Source organism: Ochlerotatus camptorhynchus, unplaced genomic scaffold, assembly GCF_037179485.1.
Source record: "Ochlerotatus camptorhynchus isolate MF236.1 unplaced genomic scaffold, CSIRO-AGI_Acam_v1.1 ptg000550l, whole genome shotgun sequence".
NCBI classification, from domain to species: Eukaryota; Metazoa; Arthropoda; class Insecta; order Diptera; family Culicidae; genus Ochlerotatus; species Ochlerotatus camptorhynchus.
This window is the reverse complement of record NW_027041033.1, coordinates 2,445,854-2,467,800: the sequence shown is the minus strand read 5'-3', so window position 1 is coordinate 2,467,800 and position 21,947 is coordinate 2,445,854. Positions and strand designations below refer to the sequence as shown.

Sequence of the window (21,947 nt, the reverse complement as noted above, 5' to 3'; positions counted from 1 at the left end):
TTCAGTGACTACATGTCTACAATTGCGTCAGCTACTAGCAACGTAACGTTCAGCACCGAGGTCATCCAGAAACAGGAGAAGTCGAAGAGCAAAGAAAAGGGCTACGTCAACGCACATGCAGAAGACATCCGAAAGAACGCAGATCAGGAGAATCGGAAGTCGGGTGAGATTAGCAAGGAGAAACAGCCGTATCAACCCAAACCGTGCTCCGTGTGTCAAAAGCTTGGTCATAATATTAGAGACTGCAATGTCTTCAAGAGTCGCAACATCGAAGAACGGTGGAAGCTGGTCCAACAGTTACATCTCTGCAGACGATGCTTGATTTCCCATGGAAAGTGGCCGTGCAAGGCGTCAGGGTGCGGTATACAAGGGTGCGAGCTTCGACACCATACTTTGCTACGCCCAGGGCAACCTGAGGGCACATCTGGAACATCTGCACCTGCAACCGGAAATGTGAATGTCCATCGACAAAAGCCACGGTCTACTCTTCCGTGACTTTATACGGCAAGGATTCATCAGTTGAAGTATTAGCCTTTCTAGATGACGGGTCGTCGCTCACTTTGATAGAAAAGGAAGTTGCGGACCAGCTCGGTATGGAAGGGGAACTGGGGCCACTTTGTCTACAATGGACAGGAAACGTAACGAGAATGGAGTCGGAGTCAAGGGTCATCCAACTCGGCATATCTGGGACGGATAGTAGCAAGCGTCATACTCTCGAGTGCGTACGTACGGTTGATCGTTTGGATCTTCCTCCGCAGTCTTTGCAATTCAATCAACTGGTTCAACAGTTTCCTTACCTTCGGGGTCTTCCGGTGAAGAGTTATAACGGAGCCACCCCTCGCATCCTAATTGGTTTGGAGAACACGGAGCTACTAGTAACGTTGAAGAAACGAGCAGGTAGACCTTCTGAACCAGTCGCAACGAAAACTAAACTTGGTTGGACAGTATACGGAACGGTGGAAGGCCTGAACGAACCATTTGAACACCGTCTTCTGCACATCTGTTCTGGTTCCAATGATCGGGAACTACATGACGTTGTCAAGGAGTTTTTCTCGATCGAAAACACTGGTGTAGTGGCTGCGCCAGCGGTAGAAGCAGAAGATGTCCGGCGGGCACGGGAGATCATGCAACGGACCACGGTTCGCACAGCTTCCGGAAGGTTTGAGACGGGCTTGCTGTGGCGCTATGATTATATCGAATTTCCGAACAGTAGACCGATGGCAGAGCGGCGTCTTAAGTGCCTAGTGCGAAGACTAGAGAAAACACCTGAACTCTACGAAAACGTCAGGCAGCAGATTGCTTCTTACGAGTCCAAAGGATACGCTCATCGAGCATCGGCGGAAGAGTTGGCCAAATTTGACCCTCGAAGAACTTGGTATCTTCCCCTCGGAGTGGTTATTAATCCAAACAAGCCGGGAAAAATTCGAGTGGTTTGGGATGCTGCGGCGAAGGTGGATGGAGTCTCGTATAACTCTATGCTTCTGAAGGGACCGGACCTGCTCGCGTCTCTTCCTGCGGTTCTACAGCGTTTTCGTCAACGGCAGATAGCAGTAACGGGTGATATCAGAGAAATGTTTCACCAGCTCCTGATTCGCTCCGAAGATCGTCAAAGTCAGCTTTTCCTGTGGTACGACAGTCCGTCTGGCGAAATACACGTCTATGTCATGGACGTAGCGACGTTTGGGTCGACATGCTCACCGTGCTCTTCCCAATACGTCAAGAATCTGAATGCAGAAGAATGGAGGTGCGAGTTTCCGGAAGCTGTAGATGCTATCGTACATAACCACTACGTGGACGATTATCTCGACAGCAGGGATTCTGTGGAGGAAGTGACGAGTATTGCAACAGCAGTAAAAGAGGTCCATGCGAAAGCCGGATTTGAAATCCGTAATTGGCTATCGAACTCGGATGAGGTTGTGCGACGGGTCGGGGACGACAGCGTTGCAGATCTTGCCAAGAGCTTTGCAGTAGACAAAAACAATGGCACGGAAAGAGTTCTGGGAATGTTGTGGCAGCCTTCCAGTGACGTTTTCACGTTTTCCATACACTTCCGTGATGGGATATCCCAGATATTGAACGACAGGGTTGTTCCAACGAAGCGCGAAGTCTTGAGGGTTGTAATGAGTCTTTTTGATCCTCTTGGCTTAGTGGCCGCTTTCGTAGTACACGGAAAGTGTATCATCCAGGACATCTGGAGGTCCAATGTGAGCTGGGACGAGCAAATTCCGGAAGAGATCTTCAACCGATGGCGTCGCTGGGTGGAAGTACTGAAAGAGCTGGATCAAGTCACTATCCCTCGCTGCTACTTCCCAAACTATTCACCGAACAGCTTGGACACACTTGAATTGCATGTGTTTGTTGATGCAAGTGAGGAAGCGTACGCCTGCGTTGCTTACTTTCGCATCATCGATCGTGGTCAGGTCCGCTGTGCACTTGTATCTGCAAAATCGAAGGTCGCTCCACTAAAACCACTGTCAATTCCGCGGTTGGAACTGCAGGCAGCGGTCATAGGAAGCAGATTGGTGAAGTCAATTGAGGAAAACCACACGCTGCCGATTCGTCGTAGAGTAATCTGGAGCGATTCAAGCACGGTGTTATCGTGGATACAGTCGGACCAGCGCAAATACCGTCAGTTTGTGGTGGTTAGAATCAGCGAAATCCTAGATGTGACCAATATAGAGGAATGGCGTTGGGTGCCAACGCGCCTTAACGTAGCGGATGAAGCAACGAAGTGGGTGAAAGAACCCAGCTTCCATGCGGATTGTAGGTGGTTTGTCGGACCTGAGTTTTTGTACCAGGAGGAGTCGGTGTGGCCAAAAAGGATTCTGCCAACGAAGGACACTGCTGAGGAGATACGCCCGATACATGCCCATCATCGGAACATTCCTGAACCTCTGATAAACTACAGCAGGTATTCCAAGTGGGAAAGATTATTAAGAGCCACAGCATTCCTTCTGCGGTGTGTGAATAACTGCAGAAGCAAAATCAACGGAGATCCTGTCGAACTCAACCCCATTTTGTCTCAACGGGAGCTGAAGAATGCCGAGGAGTTTCTTTGGCGTGCCGTGCAGATGGAGGCATATCCTGATGAAGTCATCGTGCTCGGAAGACAGCAGCAACAATCGAGTGCAGCAAGGTTGGAAAAAACAAGCCCGCTTCACAAATTATCACCCTTCGTCGATGAGACGGGAGTAATTAGACAGGAAGGGCGAATTGGTGCTGCCAACTACGGTTCCTATGACGCTAGGTTCCCAATAGTGCTTCCACGGAACCATTACGTGACTGGACTCGTTTTGGATTGGTATCACCGTAAATACGCACACTGCAACGTGGAGACTATTGTTAATGAGGTTCGGCAAAAATTCTACATTTCTAACTTGCGCACGGCAGTGCGCAAACAGATACGAAAGTGCAACTGGTGTATCGTCTACAAGGCTACCCCACGGGCTCCGAGAATGGCGCCCCTTCCAGAGTCCAGGATGTCTTCATACGTACGTCCTTTCTCCTTTACCGGAGTGCACTATTGCGGACCTTTCTACATCCGGATCAGTCGTAGTAGTGTGAAGAGATGGGTAGCGCTCTTTGTGTGCCAAACCGTGAGAGCCATCCATTTAGAGGTCGCAAGCAGTCTGTCAACTGAATCCTGCAAAATGGCTGTGCGACGGTTCATCGCAAGAAGAGGTGCTCCGCAGCAGATCTTCAGTGATCAAGGAACCAATTTTCATGGCGCTAGGAAGGAGTTGAAACAGGAGATTGCAGGCATCAACCAGAAACTGGCTGACACCTTTACCAACTGCTGCCCCACACATGGGTGGCTCGTGGGAACGACTGGTCCGTTCGGTCAAAATAGGTTTAAACACGCTCTCTACCAGCAGGAATCCGGACGAGGAGACCTTTGGAACCGTTCTGGTCGAGGTCGAAGCCATCGTGAACTCTAGGCCGCTAACGCACGTGCCACTTGATTTGGAAGATGACGAAGCGCTTACCCCCAATCATTTTTTGATGAAGAGCTCCAGTGGTGTTGTGCAGCCAACCAAGTCGCCTGTTGATACTGGCGCTGTTCTCAAAACCAACTGGGGCCACGCGCATAGTCTTTTAGACCTCTTCTGGGCCAGATGGGTTAGGGAATACCTCCCGTCCATCAGAACACGCACCAAGTGGTTCGACGACTCTATACCAATTCAACCAGGAGATTTGGTGATGTTGGCGGATGGTGGAATACGGAACAGCTGGATTCGCGGAAAGGTCGTCAGAGTATACCCCGGAAAGGATGGCAGAATCCGCATCGCTGACGTCCAAACTAGTAGCAAAGTGCTTCAGAGGCCAGTAACAAGTCTGGCTGTACTTGAGGTTCAAAGCAGCGGTACAGCTGGAAGGAAGTTCCAGCAATACGGGCCGGGGAATGTTGGAGACAGCCAGTTGCATACCGGTCTTGAAGCGAGCCAAATTGCAGCAGGGCAGCTGACTGGGCGTAACGCTACGCTTGACAGGACAATTGACAGGACAATTGACATCATGGATGACAGAACAGGTGACAGGACAGATAAGGAGAGTCACAGTGACAGAACAGATAACAAATAGAACAAAAGGAAGACAGATTAAAAACTATTAAGTACTTATTTTCTTTCGCATTTTAAAAGTGTTTGCTAGTGGTAAAATGTATTGAATTCTTTTCTCTCGTAAGTTTACATGAATTAAAATGCTAGCAATTATTAAATTAAAATTTATATACAGATAGCACAACACATTAAAAACCGTTTGTTGACACAGTGAACTTCAACACGTGAAGTGGATTAAAATTTGTAAGTTTATATATTAAGTTTTCTAAAATTAATCTAATCATTAAATAAAACTTACAGCTAAAAGCATTCTCACTCAAAACTTGAGTTTGCTAACGGAAGATCCGAAAATTCACCGAAGTTTACATTGCCGTCAGCAACAGTCGGTCTGCCGTACAAGTTGACCGACAGCGGGGAGCGCTGAGTTTGTCAGCTCATTGAGGCGATCCGATGCTCGTCGAATGAGAGGGAGGCTGTTGTTGTTGTGATTCTTTGCTAGTATCCGAATTGCAATTCACGCGATGGATTGTGCTGCTAGCAGTTCAAACGGTAAGGTGCCCGCTTCAGCCATGGTCGATTGTATCGGGCTAGTGACGAAGGCTCCGGAAGCATCAGTTTCATCCAAAGGATTCGTAACCGAGGTTCACACGCTTTCTTCACCATTTGACAATGAGGTTTGAAGCTCAGAGTTCGGTCGAGGGTTATACCCAGGACTCTTAACCGGTTTGTCTTCGGGATGGATACTCGGTCTATCACGATGTTACGTCCAGGTTCTCGAAGTGCATTTGGACTGCAATAAAAAATGTAGGACTTTGTTGCTGATATGCTGAATCCAACGCTTTTCGTCCACTTGTCGACAGCTTTGACGGCGGCTTGTAGTTTGCGATGTAGTCCTTCACTTTTTGCCCCTCGTATGACGAGGAGAATGTCATACGTGTACAAAAGAGTGTCGACTCCTCTTGGTATTACTCGAAAGAGAGGCTGCATCGCAACGAGAAATAGAGTCACTGATAGAACAGAACCCCTGGGTACTCCATTTTCCAACTGGTGTTTGCGAGACATATACCTTCCTACAGACTCCTGGAACATCATTTCCGAAAGAAAGCTTTGCAGCATATTCATCATCCGGCCACGTAATCGCCATGATTTTAGTGTGCGCAGAGCTTCGTGTCGCCAGGCGGTATCGTATGCCTTCGACAGCTCCAAGGAGGCTATCAGGCAGTGTTCGTCGTGTGTTGGCAGCGATCTTTCCAACTCGGCAAAATAGGTGTGAGTGCCGCGGCCACGAAAGGCGTGCTGACGTTTGTCAAGACGTCCACTCGACTCTAGCTCGGTGGTCAATCGACGATTGAGAATCCGCTCGAACAGCTTCGCCATGCAACTAGTGAGCGATATTGGATGGAAGGCATCAGGTCCGCAGTCGTGGCAGTGCATTTTTGGAATGGGGACGACGACAGCATTCCGCCAGCTAACGGGAAACACACCCTCGTCCCAGATTCTGTTAAGAAGCTCAAGAAGCGTCATTTTCACGGACAGTGGCATACGTTGGAGTAACGGATACCCAATTAAGTCGGGACCTGTCGAAGCACCGCGCCCTTTGTCGAGGGCCCACAGGAGTTCGTTAAGGGTGATATCGATGTTGTAGACATCATCGGTCGGTGTCGGTGTTTGAGCCATGGTTAAAACTGAAATATTGGAAAAAGTGTATTTTCGATATTCATAAAAATGCAAACTTTCTGAGTATTTAAAGCCATGGACACATACAAATTGACAGAAATCGTTGATTTCGATTTCAATCTTAGCAGCTCAACTGTGCGTTGCTGTGGTGCAATTCACAAGCCTGCTTTGACTTATCCATCGAGCAAGTTAGAATGTGTATTTTTTCTCCAATCGATCGCACGTATTTCCAGCAAGACAAAGTTCCAACTTCGGTCAAAATGGTCGGCATTGGTTACAACAGCAAACGCAATGGAGACGCATGGTTCACCACCATGCTCCACCCCCCGGACAATCGATAAGCCGACCATAACTTTCGAATTAATATCCAATCACAGCCGGGTAACCGAAATCCATAAAAAAATAACCTTCCCGGAAGCCGAAAACGTGTTAATCGGATATTGATAACGACCATCACATGGTAACCCTCCATCGCATCGATGTAAATAAATAATTTGGAGACCCGTTAAATCGATGCCCATAACGAACATTTAATTTCACCTTAACCGCAAAATGTCTAGCCGTGCACACCATTATCGCTGGAAAGGCAGAGTGAGGCTCAAAAGGACTCAATTCGCCGGAGATTTTCCCGGTACCGAATTGAAAGGACTGACTGGTTGTTGCGGCAAAAAAGGGCTCTCGTTCTCAAACATACAATTTTTGCGGCTTTCCGAGTTGGTTGTCCCGTTCCGAGGAAACCGCAAACCGTTCCTTGCTCTTCATCGTAAGTCCCGCAGTCAATCCGCTAGGGACCACATCTTCATTGCAGTGTGCGGGTGGGTCGTTTTCGGTGTGTGTGAGTGTGCGGGTGGCGACGTCGAATGCCTGTCAATGACGAGATGATGATATGCCAAAAAAGCCATTTCCATCAGGTCCTCGCAGTAGGCTCCCCCTGCTGGTTGCCATGCGGTTGGCGGTGGTGGTGCGGTATTAAGACTCGTAACGAATGAACGTGAATGTGTGATTATTATGAAGGTGCCGAACGACGCCTGACGCACCGGAGGAAAAAAAAAAGGGATCCTTGATTGTGATGGTAATGTTGTGTGCTTCTCGAAACGATCTTTTTTTTTTTTGAACCTTCAGAAATTCACACACAAGAATTCGACGAGAATGTGTCTCCCCGGCAGATATAGCTCTGATCGATGGCTTGCCTTGGAATCCAAAGCCTGATGCTCCGCACCGATGGAGCCATACATGCAAATCATGATGATAATTAAATCATTTCTCCGGGACCCAACTCGTTCGGGCCAATAAGCGTCACATTTTCCGTTTATAATCTTATTAATCCCATCGAAGACCCCTCGGGAAGGGGTCAAAATTCATGCACACAGATTAGACACCAGCACTGGGTAGATGGAGCACATTATCGTTGGTACTCCATGCTTGCCTTTTTGTTTTTTTTTTTTTTTCAAGGGCCATCCTTTGGCCCTGATCTGGGGCTGTTTTGCCATGGGTGGCTCACGGATGATGATGATGATGATGATGATGATGGTGGTAACCTAAAGTTTTCTTTTTTACGATTATTTGATGACGCTTGCATGTCACATTCTTCTGCCTTTGTTTTTGTGACGGTCATATTACTGCTTGGGTTGGACAGGGTTGCCGTAGATTGCGTACGTCGGATTTTAGGATTCCAGTCAGTGCTATACGGATTAGCATAACTTGGGAAATGTCATTATCGAGCCGGTAGTTAATTGTATAATCATTTTATCATTGGACGTTTACGTTTGGATTTTCAGCATCGCATGTATGCTGGCTTACTGCAACGAGATGATTCCACCAGATTCTACTAAATGTCAGTTAGAATATAAGCTCAAGACCCAGGAAACCCTTGGTGCCAGCTAATGCATTTACAGAAAAAATACCTTTCTTTGTCCTACAGCACACAAAGCATGCGGGATTGCTAAGTTGCGGGGAATATATGACAGTCAGACAATAAATTCAACAGCCACATTCCACAACGGATCAAATCCGGTTACACTGTGGTTTTAATCGGTAAATGATTAAATTTCACCTGTGTTTGTTTTGCATTGACTAGGATCATACAACTATAAAAATAACTAATCTTCGAAAATTCTTGTCTTTTCATTCCAGGTATATAAACAATCGTGTGTGGCGTAAAGTCAGCTCATTTTCATAATCACGAGAGCCACTGGTTTTTGAAGTGAGTATATTTAAAGAAACTCGTTTTATTTTATTTTTCCCTCTAACACATAGGGCATATATGAATCGTTACGAGCCAAAGTGGCACACATCCACTTGAGTAAATTTGACAGGGTTCCCTGTCAATTCAAAATACTCGAATAATAAATTCTATTCAACAAACTTCCTCTACTCAATGGACTCAATGCATCATACAGTCAAGCCATTTTCCGCAGAGATGGCGCTGTTCCTCTGGAAGAAAGTTATAAGAATCCCAATATAGAAATTGAGAGAAGCGGCAGTAATTCGCTTTTTATGCATATGCAGGTCGAAATAAGTAAAAGTTTGTTAAACAAGCTACAATTAAATATAAACAGTATTATTTTAAATTTCTTTCTGGCTGACACAAATCTGTAAACTTTTTTTTTTTAATTCTTGATTGAGGAGATTTTTAGCCTATGGCCAGTTCATCTCCGGAGAAATGAGAGGCCTCAGAGTGAGTTACCGCTAAATACATGGTATATTAACATCGTGTAAATAACTTCGGTTGCTGACTCTTCAACGTATATGGAAAAAATAAAAATATATAAAATAGTGAAGCAGAGGAACAACAGAAAACAAAATGATTTAGAACAAGCTACAAATGAATAATCCGAACAAAACAGAGCTCAGCTGGCATGGGTCCAATAGGGGAAATCCGTCCAGCTGAGAGGTCCAGACGGCCGAAAGAAATTCTTGCTACACCTAGTGGTAGCTTTTGGCTTCTTTTAAGAAGGTTACTAGTGCTGCCGAGGCCGGAGTATCATTCCCGAGCAGACCCCTGATGCCGAAAGTTTGGCAGAGCGACTCCCGACTCCGGGCAGTTGCACAGGATGTGTTCGACGGTGTAGGGTACCCCGCAGATGTTGCAGCTTCTGCGGAACGGCTGGCCACCATAGTTATAGTAGAGTTTGGTGTGCCCGGTCCCAAGCCGCGAAATTGCGCGTTGATCCCTCAGGTTGTCCAGGTCGATCCATGCTCCAGTTGACCCTTTGACTTTGCTGATGAAGACAGTTCTGTTGCGGAACCACTCGGCCTTCTATGCCGCTCGAATGGTCCGCATGATTCACCATCTGACGTCCTGTAGGGGTACCTTGTCGGTGAGTCTGGGATCCGATGTCCCGGCTCCGGCAAGGTGATCAGCAGACTCGTTACCTGGCACTCCGTAGTGTCCGGGAATCCAAGTGTACACGGTGTTCAGCTGATCGCTTGAACGACGCTGTGTGAGTCGGTTAAGATAAGTATCGGTTTGTTGGCTGGCGGCGGAGCGGCACAGAAGATCGCTGCAGCCTCGGCCGATAAAACCGAGCACTGTGGAGGAAGATTGCTGCTTTCAGCAATACCATCTCCGAAAATCCCGATACCTACTCCGTACATCGATCGGGAGTCGTCGGTGTACCGGTGTACGTGGTCGGCATAGTTGGACCTAAGTAGCTCGGTGACCAATCTACGCAGAATCACGGATGCGTCCCCTGCTTTGAAGCGGTTCTTGATCCGATTGTCCAATTGGATTCGTGAAGAGTGCCAACTTTTCTCTCCATGCCAATGGACTATGGCCACTGGGGGGAGGTCGATGTGGGCGGCCGTGCGGAGGACTCTGTTCCCCTCGTCGAGGAGAAAGATTGTTTTCGGAGGTCTTGGCGGAAAAGGCGGTGACTTTTGTGGCAGTATTTGCGTTTAAGCAGAACCGGAAAGAAAGAAGACCCGCTTCGATGCATGCGGCGTCTGCTGGAGTGGATGGCAGGAGACCAGATATGATGCTCGGAGGCGATACAAGTAATTTCCGTCCCGTAAAGCAACCTACTGTTGATGATGGCTCGCGCCACCCGGAACCGAACATCACGGTTGTTGGATCGGTGAGGCCGAGAGATCGTTTTAACGAGGTTGAGTCTACTGCGGCAGTCCTTTCTGACCTGTTGGAAATGCTGGTCGAAGGAGAGCGTTCGGTCGATCAGTACGCCGAGGACGCGAACTGTTTTCCTGGTTGGAATGGCTTGGTCGTTGATCGTAATTGGGGTGCTATTGACTGGGTGATGAGATGGACATACGTGGCATCGGATGCTCTTCCTGGCGGACAGCTGTCAAGTCGGTCCATTTGACGACGGTAGAGACTGCTGCTTGCGCTTGCCGTAGGGTTCGGATCTGTGTGGGACCGGTTGCCACAAATATGTAAATGCTGTCAAATACCCCGTTCATTGCCACCAGAAACAACGGGACTGCGATAACGGAGCCTTGAGGGACTCCGGTCTCCTCCCTGAAACTTTTCGACCGCGTGTTCCCCACCAATACACGGAATGACCGGTCGGTCAAGAAGTTTCGTATGAAATACATCATATGTCCCTTCAAGCCCCAGTTTGTAATTTTTTCCACGAAGGCTGGCGTCCACGTCCGGTTGACGGCCTTGAGATGTCCAATGAGATGATTTCAACGTGGTGTTCCTGGTCGTTAGCTTCCTTGAGGACGTCCCCCAGAGTGGCAAAGTACGTGGACGTACCGAAACCTTGTCGAAAGGTATGTTGTCGGTGGTCGAGCAAGCTGTTGGCCTCTAGGAACATCTTGAGTCGACGGTTCACCATCCGTTCGAATACCTTGGCCATGCAGGATGTGAGAGCGATCGGCTGGAACTTAGATGTGCCCCTGTCTTTTTCGTTTGCCACAGCGTCAGGTAGGTATCCGAGACCCAGAGTTGGTTGAGCATCTCAAGCATGCAACACTTGCCCTCAAGAGGCAGCTTTTTTTTAAAAGTGGATTCCCGAGATCGTCAGGCCCCGCAGATTTGCCGTTGCTGCGGCTTAGTGCGTGCTGGAGTTCCTCCCAGGAGAAAGGCTCGTTGATCTCGAGGTTGTCGAACTCAGCGACTGATGTACGGGTAGGCTTTGCCAACCACTGAAAGTGGCTATAGTTACCGGAGATGGCCGAAATTTCTGCGAAATACCCTCCGAGTTCTTCGGCGACGGCTGCCGGTTCGGAGATGGTAACTCCGTTAGCTTGTACACGTAATGGCGTCTAGTGCCGTTTACCGCTGAGAGCATTAACCTTGCTCCAGAGATCGGCAGAGGACTGGGAGGAGTTGAAGCTTTCAAGGAAACCAGATCAACTGCTTAGCAAATCTGTAAACAAATCATTTTTTTATTATGGTCCCAGTGAGGATTTACGTAAATCTCCATTGAATTCATTAATAGTTCAGAAGAAGTTTGTTCAAAGTTTAGAATCTTTAAAAAAAATACTAAAGTTTGCTTACTAAATAATTTGTCTATTTTAAAAATCTCGAAATCTTACAATCTTGATTTTTTAAGTGAATTGAATCTTTCCTACAGTCTGAAAATTCAAAACATTAAGTTTCAGTTGAGAGATACGAATCTGGTTCCCACTGAAAATTTCTTTAATGAACTAAATAGGGTATACGTCCCTAACCTCGGTCTAATATGCAGCCATCGATTACGTTTTTAATCATAACTCATCAATGAATTTACCTGCAAACGATATTCTACTGCTAAATGGTATGCTTAGATATGCTTATCATGTCGTTTGCTATCAGAAACCACGAAAAGTTGAAAAACTTACTTTTTTTAAGACAATAACTCACGAGGGAAATGTATGTAATATGGGTCTATTGTCCCCAAATTGGGTCTATTTATGGATGCAACTTCGTCCTATCTTGTTTGATCCTCAAAAAAACGCTCTTGGTAACGTTTTCTGATGTATTTTTTTTTATCACTATCACTGTTAACTTAATGCTCTTCATTCCTCAAAACATTTCTTAGAGAAAATTTTACGAAAACTACATTAAATCACTCAATTTAAAAATTAAAAATTAAAAATTTCGCTTATCGTCTTTTGACCGCAGAATATCTAAATCAGAACATTGTGATGTTCATTATACAGGTTTGGCAGAAAAAATCTCCCTTCCTGTTCGTTCCTTATCATCCAAATGCAAAACAACATTGTTGACGTTACTCTTATTGCTATATGCTGTCAAATGAATTTCATGGGCCATAGTTAGGAACATAGAAAAGAAATGTGTCCCTAAAGTTGGGTCCATGTTTTACTTGTGAAAACGTTGTTAAACAATTAAAATAAACATAAAATATTCAAACAGCAACTGTAAGTTTTACGTCTAGTGTGTATTATCAGGTAATTCCAATCAATAAATGCCATAATCAGGCCATTTGATGATCGTCAGTCAACCTTCCCATCTTAACCTTATAAGTCATGGCGGCTAAAAACTCCGAACATTGTGATATTCTCAACCAGTTTTATTACTTACGAGAGCTGAAAATGTATTGAAATGTTGTGATATAAATTGATTTGTGTGTGGTACACATTTATCAACCATCAGTGATCAATATTTTCCTTATTTTTTGTGTAATATTCCTTAATTAATTATTTATTTGCGTGATAGGCCGAATGAAAGGACTAGACCCACATTACATACCGTAACCCTATCACAATTCCCTGTAATTTGATTTTTTTTATGCCTGAGACTACAAAAACCTTGATCTGGTTTTTTTCAAACACCGTAATTCTGAATTAATCTTCATTATTCATTCATTCAACAAAAAACTTTACTGGAAGTTTACATTCAATATTCTTTATTTATGAAACTACGCTATTCAAATAACACAATATCCAGTTGACTCTTCGAGTCACAAACTGTAATCAACCAGTTTCTATGTTTTCTTAAATGGCTTGTTTACCGATTTGTCAAAAATATATTAAATTTACCTGCGTATCTGTCACCATGCGACCACCACAAAGGATAAGTCACTCAGCACAGTTTACCGAAAGTAGATATGGCATAGCTTGGGCACATCCATCGGCACACCTACGGCACAATCTCGTAGGCATTGGATTGTTCATTAAATAAAATAGAAGCACTGCTGAACAGCCGTCATTGAACTTGTTCACAACATTACGTGTTGTTTGACTGTGTATTTCAGAAAAACACTCTAATTGAATCAGACTCAGACCAGCAATTCACTTCTCGGTTCACATTTAAATTCGAAATCTTGGCTTCCGAGGGCTGTCGTATGCTATCGATGCCGGTCACAAGTCTTTCAGCTAGTACCAAAAATGGAGTGTACTACGAACCGGAATGCAAGAACAATTTGGATGGATTGGATCATGCAGTGGTGGCGATTGGATACGGAAAACTCAATTCCTGGCTAAACAAGAGCTCCTGGCCCAACTCCTGGGGCAACGATGGGTAACAACTGTGGCCTTACCACCGATGAGACGTATGTAAATTTGAAGTTTTAATGCGGTTTTAATATGAATTAAGTAAAAGAGTAGTTTTATTTTCGAATACGTGTCATCTTATGCGAGATGAAATAAATGGTTTTCGATTTTTGTAACAAAAATAAAAGTTAATTAGTTAAAAGTTGTCGGTCAATTTGTCGTCTACCAAACCAAACTCATTTGAATAATATCGAACTAATTTTCACGGCACAATCACACGGAATTTTTATTGCTTCAACTTACTAGTTTTAAACTGAATTTCACTTGTTCAGGTACTACGATCGAATTCTCCCGGTAATCCGATGGTAAAACCGAACGTCTTAATTTGAGATCCTTCTTCTTGGCATAAACCATTCCGACGTCGAAAACCTCCGAGAGCTTCTTGCGCGGAATCATCACCTTCAGCAGTTCCTCTCCCAGATTGAGCAGTAAAGTGTAGTGCTTCTGAATCGCTTCCGTCGGATTGACCAGCAACGTTCGGACGACTTTGGAGTTGTTGGACTTGTTAAGCGCACCCAGAATACAGATGATCGATCCGAAGTGCAGATAGTTCTTGTCGCTGAATGCACTGAACTTCAAGCTTCTGTAATTGCCACTCGACTGGATAATCGCCGGGTAGCACATGTCCAACTAGTTGATATCCACACCCTCTGACAGTTTGGCATGTTTTACTTTCTTATCAGCATCCATAATCTCCATGGTGTGATCCTTGAGGTACTTGTTGAATACGTCTACCGTCTGATGGTGATAACTTCGGAGTCCTCCTTGGAGGGCATGATGTACGCGATTGGGACGCTGAAGTCCATCGTGTTGAAGCTCTTGTCCTTGATGAAGGCTCGCCACGATTTACAGAATTCACCCGGAAAGTTTTGCTTGGAAAAGAGGCCCAACGTTTTATCTTCCTTGGATCCCTTAATCACCTCCAGCAGCTTTTCATAATTGGCCTTGCTTTGTCGTTGTTTTTTTCCGAACCAACAGCTTCACCGACGGAATGCCCTCCTCACCGTCCTTCTCCATCTGCAGCCAGGTATTTTTTTTCCCTTTGGTTTGTTTTTTCCGTCGATCTTGTTTTCCGTGCTGAGCACCAATGCTACCGACGTGCCAGGAAGGCAGCTCCCACACCTGGACCCTACCTATCGACCCATCAACTCATGAACCGGGGACCAACGGCTTTACTTCCCATCCAAAGGAAGGCGTGATCAGAGATGTTATGTCTCAGAACATCCCGGCGGCGCCGACTGGGATTGAACCCAGGCCTGCTGGGGTGAGAGGTAATCACGCTTACCACTACACCACCGGCGCCGTTCAGCCAGGTATTCAATGAGATTGATTTGCTGTAGATGGTTTCCTCGTCTACGCCGACCACCGTCAGAATGCAATCCACCTTCTACAGCGCATCATCATGGGAAAAATCTGATTCCTTTCAGCTGGCGTAGAGACGTTTTATTCGTCGGTAAAAGGAATCCTTATGGAGCACGATATTCGACATTTGCGGGGCCGTTGCGATTGCAAACCTAAACATTCAAGCTGTCAGAAGTACTGGGTTGCCAAATATACCATACTATTTTTTGAAAAATCACAGCTTGCTCAATGCCCGGCACTGCCGGCACTGCCGGCACACCAACGGTACTTTTGCGGCACACTGAGAAAAATGTTGACCCAAGATTGGTGTGCGGAGTGACCTACCCCTTGGACCACCACCAATCAGTGGCGGCGGTGGCGTTCATCGGCCTTTCACTATGGAGATTGTCAAAATGTCACATACATAGTGCAAGTATTTATATTGATGTTCCATAAAACTTAATTGAAATTTATTTATGGAAGAGAAAACGTGCGTATCGACTGAAACAGGAAGGAGCGGTGGATCGACTCGGATCATCGACGGATTGATTCTGACCAGCGGTTATGGATGAAGCATCGGAACGATTTGGACCAGCAGTGCCTACACAAATATAATACCATAGAGGTAACTCTAAGACTAGTACGTCCCGAAGAAAACCGCTCAACTTTTTGGCTCAGCTCTGGTACTCTCTTCGGTCTCAAGCTAATCGATTCACCCCTCGAAACATAGGAAAATCCACGAACCCCTCATTTTATCTGTCAAATTTTCATGGCAAATGAAAACAAACATAGTGTAGTGCTAGAATTTAGACTAGAATGGGGTAGGTTAATCGATTTGCTTGGGATCAATAGGCTAGTCAAGTAGTGAGCCAATTTAAAATCGATAGTTTCGTATTGATTGTTGATAATACTGAGACTCAGAAATGAAACAAACATAACTTATACACACTTAGAAAAAAAAACCAGGTAAATTTAGGTGCTCTGAGAGTGACACATACGAGCGTCAATTTTGACATAAATTTGAGTCATAACAGACACGAATATAGCTTACTCAAACGTACTTTTCATCGAGCAACAAACTTTTCAGTTTTGGAGCATTTAATTTTACATGACATATATGTTTACGTCTCATCTTTTATATCAAAGATAGATTCCGTCACGTGTAAAATTAGTTATTTCTAAGAGTGTAGCTTTCCAGATCCTTTGAAAAAGTTCGTTAGCGGGTTTCTTCTCGGGTCCCGTTTGATTTTTCTCGATTTTTTCCACATTTTTACGACTCTTATTCAGGTACAAAACGGCGAAAGTGGCTGCTTCGTTCGAGGGGGGCGACACATCTTAATCTCAATTCTAGATGCTCAAAAAATCTCACACTAGCGAATCAATCTTCGAAAAATCATCTTTCATTTCTCGCATCTACTTGCATCGCGCTTCATCTTTTTGCAGGAAATCTTCAAAATCGACATAAATCTTCATTCTATATACTCAGCGTGCGTGCAGCTAGCCACAGCTAAACACAATCTTTTCTACATCGTCCCCCTCGGCTTCGTTCAACACTAAAATCACGGACAAAAAGACACAACACATTGAACACATGTGTTGTAACATAAAACATAAAATAAACATAAACATAAAACATTACCGCCATCTGTTGAGTACACTGTTGTTGGTAGTACGCTGAACAGATGGCGGTAGTGGGTAAACGTCAAACACAAGGTAATTGACTATGCGCGCAACAGGTGGGGGTATCAACCGGTGGAAACTAACGATTTTAAATTGGCTCACTTGAATAGCCTATTGGTCCCAAGCAAATCAATTAACGTACCCCATTCTAGTAGAAATGTTTTGATTCGCTATGAAAGTTTGACAGATAAAATGAGGGGTTCGTGGATTTTTCTATGTGCAGGGGTGCATCGATTAGCTTGGGACCGAAGATAGGACCAGAGCTGAGCCAAAAAGTTGAGCACGTTTCTTCATGACCTTCTGGTCCTAGAGTTACCTCTATGGTGGTACTACCAACTACGATACTTTTAAATTGACCGTAAATGCTCGTTCTGTGAACAACTTGCAAAGGTTTTGTCTGTTTGTCTGTGCTAAAACCATACAGGTACTCTCTTCGGTCCCAAGCTAATCGATGCACCCCTCGAAAAATAGGAAAATCCACGAACCCCTCAAATTATCTGTTAAATTTTCATAGCGTATCATAACAAACATAGTGCAGTACTAGAATTTCGACTAGAATGGGGTACGTTAATCGATTTGCTTGGGACCAATAGGCTAGTCAAGTAGCGAGTCAAGTTAAAATTGTTAGTTTCCATCGATTGCTAAAACTGCAACCGTGGGTGGGTGTTCTCAAATAAAAAGATGGGATAGGATGAAAACACACTGTCCGTTTCATTTACTTTTTCAGTGACAGTGACTATAGACAGTCAAGTTATAGGCCGGCCAACGTGAGTTGACTACCCGCATAAACGCGGACCATCACTTGACCTTACCGATAATGGTTATAAATTGTTTATAATCCCTCCTAAACTTTAACTGAAATGGTTATGGAACTTTACATGAACGTTTGTGTGATATAGTTTTAACCTTATGTATTATGGTTGTTTGGAAGTGGACCTTACAAATAATGGGTTGTTAAGAACCATTACATAATACATTACCATTCAACTATGATGAGAGAGAGAGAAGGATTAGTAATTTCCATTTAATTCCACTAACTTATTTGCTTATCCTTGACCGATACGCGTATTTCGTCTACAATGTGCAGACTTGTTCAGTGTTTTGTACTAATACTTGCTGTCAAGTACAAGACACTGAAGAAGTCTGCACATTGTAGACGAAATACGCGTATCTGTCAAGGATAAGCAAATAAGGTAGTGGAATTAAATGGAAATTACTAATCCTTCTCTCTCTCATTATACAGGTATTCCACTAAGACGCCCACATTCATTAGGATTCAAGAGAACTATATTAGAATCTTTTTACTTATAATTTGAGAACTTTAATGGCAATGGTTATGGTAGTCAGTAAGGTCCACGGATGGTTTTGTATTATCGGTTCACTTGACGTGAAATAAATCGTGAATTGGTAATCATTAATTTACAGGCAACCAATTCGCGATAAATTCCACATAAAGTGATCGATGTTACAAAACCATTCATGGACCGTACGGACTACTATAACTATTACCATTAAAGTTCTCAAACCATAGTTTAAAAGGTTCCAATATTGTTCTCTTTCCGGAGAAAACAAGAATTTAGAATGGTAATGGTTCTTAACAACCCATTATTTGTAAGGTCCACTTCCAAAAAACCATAATAGGGAAAATGGATGTAATGTCTGCCCAAATGCCCCTAATTTGGCCCCATTCATAAATTCAGCAATCCATTAAATTTTCAATGGCGACCAAAAATATCCATTAGTACCGTCCCAATGACGCGTTAATCAAGATAGAATTGAAAACATTAGGTTTTTAGCGATGGGCCCAATCTTAGATCCATAGGCCAACATTAGAGCCATTTCCCCTACATAAGGTTAAAACTTTATCACACAAAAATTCATGTAAAGTTCCACAACCATTTTAGTTAAAGTTAATCAGGGATTATAAACAATGTTTAACCATTTTCGGTAAAGTCAATTTATGGTTCACGTTTATGCGGGTAAAGAGCCTGAATTTATAAAGAGGCGACTTGTCAAAATAGGAATAATCGATTATCTGGCAAAGTCTTAGGAAAAGTTATTCCAATCGATTAGAAGACCTGCCAAATGGATAAGATGTGGCCTCTTCATAAATTCAGGCTCTTTAGAGCTGACGTATTCAAACAAACCGTCAAATCATATGCAAAATGTTCGTGTTGGATACAACATGACAGTACACAGAAATTCAAAACAACCCAAAATTAAGTTCTTTTCACTCATCTCCCATGTTCCGTACGATAAGCCAAATTTGGGTAAACCGGCTCAAAGTAGTTTGCATTTAAGGACGGCAAAAAAAATTACCCATCGCTAAGTTATTTTCAATTTTTTCTACCCAAAATTAAGTTCAATTAACTCAAATTTGGGTATATCGCATATTACTCAATTTTGGCTTCTTGTACGGAACTAGACGGTTGAGTCGAATCTTTCGTTCTATTTTTGACAACAATAGCGAGAGGAAATGAAACGGGCAGAGGTCAAATAACTCAAATTTGAGTTTAAAAAACCCAAGGGGTGGGTAGTTTTGTTTTTCTGTGTATATTGCCAGGTCTACACACTATTTCAAAACTACCCAAATTTGGGTACAATCCACCCAGATTGGTCCAAACTTAATCCACCCAAAAATGGGAAAACTATGTTGGGCGTGACAAGTTGACAAATGGACACCATCGACATAAATCCGATCGACTTTGTTCATTTATCAACTTGTCACTCCGAACATAGTTTACCCCTTTTTCGGGTAGGTTCAGTTTTGACCGCTCTGGGTGGATTCTACCCAAATTTGGGTAGATTTGAAATAGCGTGTATAACTATGACCATCTATAGAGTTCGTGTGGTGAATTTGAAAACGCACTAATTTCTAATGCCTGTTGCAAAATGTATCGCAAGTGTTATTTGGTTAAAGATCAGTTTAACCAAATCATTTTTAAAATTGTCTTTTAATTACAAAAATCTGTAATTATCTGTAAAAAAAAACTAAAAAGTATGTAAATGTCTGTAATGATAAAAATGTCTGTGAAAATAATAAAAGTCTGTAAATTCACAGACATGTCTGTAAATCTGGCATCTCTGGATAAAAGTAACGTCATCATTGGAAGGAATTAACAAAGAAAGGCTTCAGATCGGACTCTTATCATGAACTTTGCGATAAACGGATCCGTGTTTTATCCTTCGCTCTATCTGTAAGAGTAATAGGTAAGGTTAGAGGCTAGAGGCTAGAGGCTAGAGGCTAGAGGCTAATAAGAAGCACTCATAGAACGGTAATTCGATTTCGTTTGCTTTTTTTTTGCTGGTTGCATGTATTTTTTTTCCACTGTACGGAACATAAAACTACCGTAACCAGTAATTTGATTTATTGTGTTAGCTTGCATGTATTCGTCAGACCGACAATATTTCAAGAAGCAACAATCAGCACTAGAGGAGACAAGAAGAGCAGTTGTTGGCTTGATTGTACGAAGTTGAATTTGCATATTATACGAATGAGGCGTAATATTAGCATTGCGCCAGATGACAGGTAAAACGAATGTTCATTCATTTTTACGAAACGGTTTTCAGAGAAATAACGAAAATATATTTTCAGTGTGTAAAAGTGCACTTATGACACTAAAGGTACGTTAAGACTATCTGATTTGTTAGTCTCATTTGAGCTGACCGTCCGAAATTTTTTTCGGATGCAATGTTCGAATGCGTTAACACTTTTTCGGCATGATGATTAGATTTGACGTTTGATTTGTCGAACGTAATAGGTTTGTGGTTAATTTTCATTCGACTCATTCAGCTAAATAGCCGCAAGTGAAATGAAAATATAGATTTGTTTCTTCTAAAATTTCAAGGATTTGATTTGTGTTTTGATCACATCCAGCAGCAAGGAAAACCGATTTCACTAGTCGATGTGTATAATTTGACTAATTTTTATTTTCCAGTGTGTTTGGCCGTCAACAAAACAATGTTTATATAATACGAAGTATGTATGTATTATATAAGAATAAGCATGCCAGACAGCAGGTCTGAGAGCCTACTAAGCATTTCTTAGAACTTCAGAGAGATTTGGAGACCTACTGAGAAATTTTTTGAGCTTCAGGGTAGTTCGTAGATCTTGAGAACAGACCTACACAATTTCAAACAATTTAACAGAAATTAAAAGAAACTTGCAGAAATTTAGAAAAAAAAAATCACAAAGAAATTATCAACACTTCAAGCAAGCTTAAATATTTTCAGATCAATTTGTAAAACTAAAAGGGAAAATTTGGTAAATATTCAGGGAACTTCGCAGACCTTCAGAAAAGACCAAGAATCTACAGTGAAATGTAAAGAATTTCACAGAAGTTTGGAAATCTACTGAAAATTTATTGAACATCAGAAAAAATCGTAGATTTTCTGAACAACGTAACAGAACTTTGGAAAAATCACAAAAATAGTCATAGATCTTCAGATACATGTTTAGACCTGCAAGAAAGAGCAAACTTGCGACCTATCACAATCACCATCATCAAACAGCTGATGGTAGTAACGCTTTGTACGTTCCTATCAATGTGTTCGTCAAAGCCTTTTCCATGACCATCCATCAAGTTGACGAAAGAAGTAAAAAGCAACTGGTGAATCTCGTCTTCTGTTGTGATCCATCACCGATCTGGTCATTCCTGACAATCACGACACTCATCTGTGCTCGTTTTTTGCTTGCTTATGTGAGTTGGTTGGTGAGTGAGCCCAACAGCTTCCGTTTCATGTTGCCTGCTTTGTTTGTAACTCACACACTCGCGCCTGCCGAGACGAACTTGGAATGCGTAGGCATTGTTTTCATTTTCTTCTGTCGTTTCGCTTTTTCTCATGATCGTACTGCAGAAGTCTTCACTGTTTTCGTTGTGCTTTTCATTATCAGCAGCGAGTGTAACGATTTGCTTGTGGGCAGCGACCATTACTGGTGATTGTTGTTTGCCATGGCTCTAACTCTCACTGCGTGACAAAACGATCTGTAAGCGATAGTCGGATGATGCGAAGACGAGTGTCACGTGAGTGTCATGATATTTTGCATCACTGAGAAAGAGTGCAGATTTTCTGATGCATTTTAAGAATGTCAGAGAGTTTAATGGATCTTCAGTGAAACTTGCAGAACGTCAGGGAATTTTGTAGATTTTGAGAAGAAAATTTAAACCTTCAAGGAAGCTCAACTATTTTCAAATAAGATGAGAGCCTACAGAGGAATTTACAAAACTTCAG

At 43.3% G+C, this 21,947-nt stretch overlaps 2 protein-coding genes across 2 annotated transcripts in view; both read left to right on the top strand.

The window, feature by feature from the left end:
- Neto (Neuropilin and tolloid-like) overlaps positions 1 to 21,947 on the top strand; it is a 316,873-nt gene that overhangs the window by 110,286 nt on the left and 184,640 nt on the right. The window lies entirely within an intron of this gene.
- Positions 648 to 3,938, top strand: LOC135713272 (uncharacterized). The gene has a single exon (XM_065236359.1). It carries the CDS (start codon positions 648 to 650, stop codon positions 3,936 to 3,938), a length of 3,291 nt encoding a protein of 1,096 aa, XP_065092431.1.